The sequence below is a fragment of the Malaya genurostris genome, chromosome 3 (genome assembly GCF_030247185.1).
Source record: "Malaya genurostris strain Urasoe2022 chromosome 3, Malgen_1.1, whole genome shotgun sequence".
NCBI classification, from domain to species: Eukaryota; Metazoa; Arthropoda; class Insecta; order Diptera; family Culicidae; genus Malaya; species Malaya genurostris.
In genome coordinates this window covers 280,553,184-280,558,767 of record NC_080572.1, presented here as the reverse complement: position 1 = coordinate 280,558,767, position 5,584 = coordinate 280,553,184, and the positions used below count along the sequence as shown (strand labels likewise).

The 5,584-nt window shown below is 47.2% G+C and overlaps 1 protein-coding gene across 1 annotated transcript; it reads right to left on the bottom strand.

The window, feature by feature from the left end:
• Nucleotides 1-1,014: 1,014 nt before the first annotated feature.
• LOC131436313 (protein extra-macrochaetae) lies at nt 1,015-5,182 on the bottom strand. The gene is made up of 2 exons (XM_058604975.1): nt 4,373-5,182; nt 1,015-1,780 (listed from the first exon to the last, which is right to left on the bottom strand). The coding sequence occupies exons 1-2, from the start codon at nt 4,817-4,819 to the stop codon at nt 1,760-1,762; spliced, it is 468 nt and encodes a 155-aa protein (XP_058460958.1). The 5' UTR covers nt 4,820-5,182; the 3' UTR covers nt 1,015-1,759.
• Nucleotides 5,183-5,584: the final 402 nt, after the last annotated feature.

The window sequence follows — 5,584 nt, the reverse complement described above, 5'->3', positions numbered from 1 at the left end:
ATTTATTCGATCCCACGATCATCCCGTAATGTTTTGGCCAGATTTTTCAAGCTGTCATTACAGCAAAATGGTTCAAGAATGGTATGCAGAGAAAGGGGTCCAGTTTGTTCCGGAAAACCTTAACCCACCTAACTGCCCCCAGTTCCGCCCTGTTGAGAAATACTGGGCAATCATGAAGAGGAGACTCAAGTCAAAGGGAAAGGTTGTCAAAGACATCGATCAGATGACGACCTGGTGGAATAAGATAGCTAAAACGATGGACGAAGAAGGTGTGCGCCGCCTAATGAGCAGTGTTACAGGAAAAATTCGAGAATTCCTTCGAAACCGTGACGAATAATTTTATCCGTAATTTTTCTTAAAAGTATGAAGAAAATGCTACATTTGTATAAAAAAAGATCTTGTATTCAATATTAAATAACTGAAATACAGGCAATTGTTTTTGTTCCAATTCTATCTGAAGCAAGCTTTATACTGAATCACAGCAGGCGATGACTATGGATCTAATTGACACACTTGACTGTCAAAACTATACGAAAACTAATCGCTTACGCTTACTTCCCTGACCGCAATTCACAGTGTAACCATTCTTCAGTACCCCGCGGCCCAGCCCAGTCCGGCCCGGGCCAGTTCCAGCATCACCACACGAGCAGCAATTGTACACACATATGCGAGCGGATGAAGCTGATTTGAACACGTGCACATATTTGTTGCCTCCGGCGGCGGCGATTCGATGTGAGATGATGATGATGATGATGACTATGGCTATGACTATGGTGACGACGACCGTTGACGGAAGGTGACGTAAGGATAGGGGGGGTGGTAAAGTGAATTTTATTAAAAGGTTACGCGGATGCGGTTTCACCGCCGTTTTCCCTCTCTCTCTCTCTCCTTCTCTCTTTCCTCTCTCCGTCAGCCATGGCGGGTGGGGCTCGACAAAGTTTCACGAAGACATCGGACTAGTTTTCGGACACGTTAGAACTGAATCGGACACATTTGGTTCATTGATTATTTTTTCGATTTTATTCGATAAAGTCTTGCTACTTTATAAATTATTGTTGTTGGGAACAAATATAATTTGTTCTAGTTTACTATGTACATAAATAAAGTTTACGTTTTTTCTGACTAAAAACTAAAAAACAAAAATTTAAAGTCCTCGATTAATTTACGCAAAAAAATAACACATTCCCGGTCTGGTTTGTTCTCAGTTGTTCCGTCGAGTGTATGTTGTTTTTTTTTCTTCTTTCATTTGTAAGTTAATTGTAATTAAATTCTACACTTTGTACAGGCCCCGCAGTCCTGCGAGCGAGCGGGGCAGGCTGGGGGAAACAAATGATGGTTGACTTTTTGCTTCCAGTGCGCAGCAGGACAGGGCGGGGGTTTGTTCTTCTCGTTATGATAGTTAAAAAAATCAGTTGAATGACCGTTCAATTAAACTTCTTTTCTTTTTTTAAAAAAAAAACATATTCTATAGATCACAGAACATTAATATAATTATTAACATAATCCGTTCGCTTCGGCTAGTTGGCTCATGATTCAAATAAGGGGGAGGGGGGCACCGCAAAATAGGGGTTTAGGTTAGCTAACCCATTTTTAGGTGGTAGTGTGTAGCCTATCCGGTTCGATATCCGGCGACAAACAGTCCCATCTCTATTCAGTTCGAAGCTGAGATCATCCAAACTCCTCATCGAGTAGACCGGCCGGAGCTGGGAAGTTCCAGCGGGCGGTGACGGGGGCGCGGGACCAGTAGTAGTAGTATCATTCACGTCGACATTTCTTTGATCTGCAATGTAGGAAAAGAGAAAGAGAGAGATGGAATCAGTGTCTATTGATCAGAGGGGAAACTGGGAAGGTTATATCTGACAGTTACGGCAGAGAGAAATTACTTCATTTTTTTTTCTTTTTGCTTCCCTTCAGCAGACGGTTATGAGAGGCGGCGTTGACGGTGAGTGAAGAAGGAGACTACGTCGGGAGGAAACACGATCATTAAACACCTGGGCGCATGAAAGGCACGCGGAAAAGCGAGCGCAGATTTGGAGCAGCTGTCTTTCACTCATTCGCATACGGGCGGCCGCAAAAGTTGGCGGTGGCGGCTTCAATTTCAAAACTTTCCAATTTAATTGTACAAATACACCGAGCGCAGCGCAAAGAAAGAAAATATCGTACCGAGGAGCCGCTCGCGATCGGACACCAATCAGGGCAATGGTTTGTGAAACACGTAGGCCGTTTGACTTTCTAGCGGTTTGACCACTGCGCTGCCTCCAAGACAGAGAGAGGTTCGTCAAGTCACGAACCCTAATCAAAGTAGCCAAACGGTATCGCACTACTGCTGGCGGGCAGACAACCATAGACAAGCAAACCACCAAGCAGGCCAGGTCACGACTTCGGCCCCGACTACTTGGGTGAGAAATCGATGGTTGCTGCAGCTGCGGTTTTTTTTCTGTTATTGACAGGCTTCGAAATCGAACTTTAGTGTAGGCAATAAACCAGGCCTACTTGGATGGTGGGAAGGGCGTCGTTTTATGTTCCTGGATGCGATCGAAACTATCTGTCAAAATTCGTTTTGACGCGCCCGCTAGTGCGAACTGTGTGCATCGTAAACGATTAAATTTTCTAAACAGTCGAAACAGATGGTGATAGATTTATCGATCGATCGATCGATGGCTGATTTGAATTTTACGGCCGAGAGCAGGTCGAAGCCAGCCAGCGAAGTCAGTCAGTCAAACAGGGTGAAAATTGTGCACGTGTTCAACTCGATCATGGCCGAACGCGGGGCCCGAGTTAGGCGTGATGGGAGCCGAGTTGTTTTGATTTCTTTTGTTTCTCTCCTTCGTCACATGATTCGCGCTATGCTGCTCCGTTTAGTATGTATGTGTGTTTCTCCGCGGCGGAGGTAATTTAAGCGCCTTATTAAAATTGCAGATTGTCGCGTCGTGTTTCCGCTTCTTTCGACAGCACTCTGGCGGCGGCGCTGGGAGCTGCCTTCGGCTTTCGACGAGATCGCCCCTGTGGCGATGGGGGCCTGCGGATAATCATGCTATATTTAGGCGATTTGTAAAACTAAAAATAGTCGTCAGCGTCGTCGTCGTTGTCGCCGTAGTCGTCGTTGCGCCGTGGCCGTCATCGAAAAACAGTTGGTGTGAATATTAATGACAGATCGTTAATTAGCCGGGAGGGGTGCGATACGATACGCGATCACGATGGCCGTCAACAAAAAAAAAAACACCGGTAGCGCGCTCGAATTGGGTCAAACACTTGGCAATTCGTTCGTTAAACTTTACGGCTGCATCTTTAATTGGGCGAACAGTTTGGCAGTTCACAACACGATCAATTAATGCATGTGCCGCGACCGATCACGATCAATTTCACGCTCAGTTGTTGTTGATCGAAACTTTCCCAACACTTCACCGATTGTGCTGAAGTACGATTGTCTGTGGTGAGCTTGCAGGAGGAAAAAAAATTCGTGACTTTTCCTCTCATTACTGAAAGTCATGTTCTCCCTCTTCCGGCACACACACACTCACTGGAGTTGTTGCGATCGATTTGCCGCCGGTGTGATGTGTCACAACCGTTTGCAGTCGGATCATTGGCCATTTTCCCATGGAGAATCGACTGCGACTGCGAAAGAGTTTATCCCTCAATTCGATTGCCGATCGAATCGGTGATCGGCAAGTACTCGGCAAGTCTGAATGGCACAGACGGCTGGCTTGCGAAAAAAAAGGTTGAAATTTTCGTGAATACCAAAACCTTGACGTAACCAAGCCCCAGAGCCACCTTCGAGCCGTCGAAGAGATGCGACGCGAACGAAAAAAAAAAGAGCAAGCCCCATTACAAAATCTCGGCAATTTATTTAATTTGATCGACACTCACACAACCACACACCAACCAACCAACTGACAGCCTCGTCGCACAGTACGTTCCCGCTGACGACGACGGACAAGCGGTGGCAAGCGGTGTGTGTGGTGCGAAAAAGAGCGGCGGCGATCGTTGTTTGTTAGTGCCTTCATTTTAATAACCCGGTGCAGGTGTTCATTTTTGTGTTGAAAAATATCGCACACTCGTCGCCGTAGTATGCGCGGGGACGGCTGGGAACGGCGCCGCCAACAACGATTTCTGCGGCCCTGTCTGTGCGAGCGCGGAATGCCGCGCGCGGAGGGTGAAAAAGGTTAAAACAATCTTTTTATTTTTTCGTTTCTCGCTCCCTCGTTCTTTCTCCTTCGGCAGGAGGTTTCGATCCCACGTTCCCACGTCGAACGATTTTGCATTCTTGTTTGTTAACACCACACTCATGTGACTTTGCCTTTAGGGGAATTTTTTTCGTTTCGCCGTCAATCGAAAACGGTACTTTTCATTTGAGTGATCTCCGGACACTTACCATGTTGGCTGCCTCACTGTTACTGCTACTGGTACTGCTAGTTCCACTGGCGGGACTGCTGGAAGCGGAACTGGCGGGAACACCGTTGGCCAGGATAGTGTTCGGGCTCGATCGTACACCCAACGGTTGCCGGGGACCAACGGGCATCGATTCCATCGGTTCCAGCGGACACTGCTGACTGGCCAGGGCCTGCACCGGATCGAACGTATTCACCGCCGGATGCGATTCCAGCGCGTTCTGCAAGTCACAGATGTAGTCGATCACGTTCTGGATGACTTCCAGCTTCGAAATCTTCCGATTTTTCGGCATAAACGGAACCAGATCCTTCAGCTTCGACAGATACATCTGGATCTCGGCATTTTCACCATCCCGGTGCCGTTGCACTCGGCCACCGGCAATCGCCGGTACTGAGGCGCCAGTTGCACACACCGCTGTGATGGCCTTCATTCTTCTTGCTCGTTTCACACAAATTTTGACGGCTTTCCTCCGGATTGGCTCCGGTTTCTAGTAACACTTGTAAACACTTGAAATTTCACTCAGCTGAGCAGCTTCCCTTAGCTTGCTTGACACAACACAATTTCTTTTCCAGTAAATCCAAACAAACACTCTACTTGCTACCAGCCAAGTTGTTCCAAGCAGTAAATATCCTTCGGATTGATGATACTTTAAAAACTGTAATTCAATGCCACTTGAGAGAAATTTCTCCTATTTATTGCAAACCACTGAACACACCAAGTCGGAAATCGATTTACCACCAGAGCACTCTGAAAACGCGTGCGACTCGCTCGAAAGCTGACAGGAGAATGAGTAGAGCCGTACTCACCGCTGCAATACGTCAGTTCCCGGTGGCTGTCGAACACGAGCGAAAGCCACGCCCACCGGGACCGAACAGAGCCGAGTGACGGTCGGCAACGGTTCGGGTCATCCCCACCACCGGCTACGAGCGGACCGTTCGGGTTCGGGTGCAGCTGATAGGAAACTTGCATGCAAGGCCAGCACTTTGGGTACGATTGAGTGATGTTTATTTGTTTGTTTTGATTAAGAAGTGTCATAAAGTGCAAGTTCGTTGAATCGATTGGCTGGCGGATTGGCGCGGCTGGTTCCGCATTCGTTGCGTTGGTACACTTGTACTGCGATGTATTTTTTTTTTCGTTTTTTTCTTTTTGCCACATCACCCTGACTGTTGATTTGATTTTTTTAGTGGATGTTGAA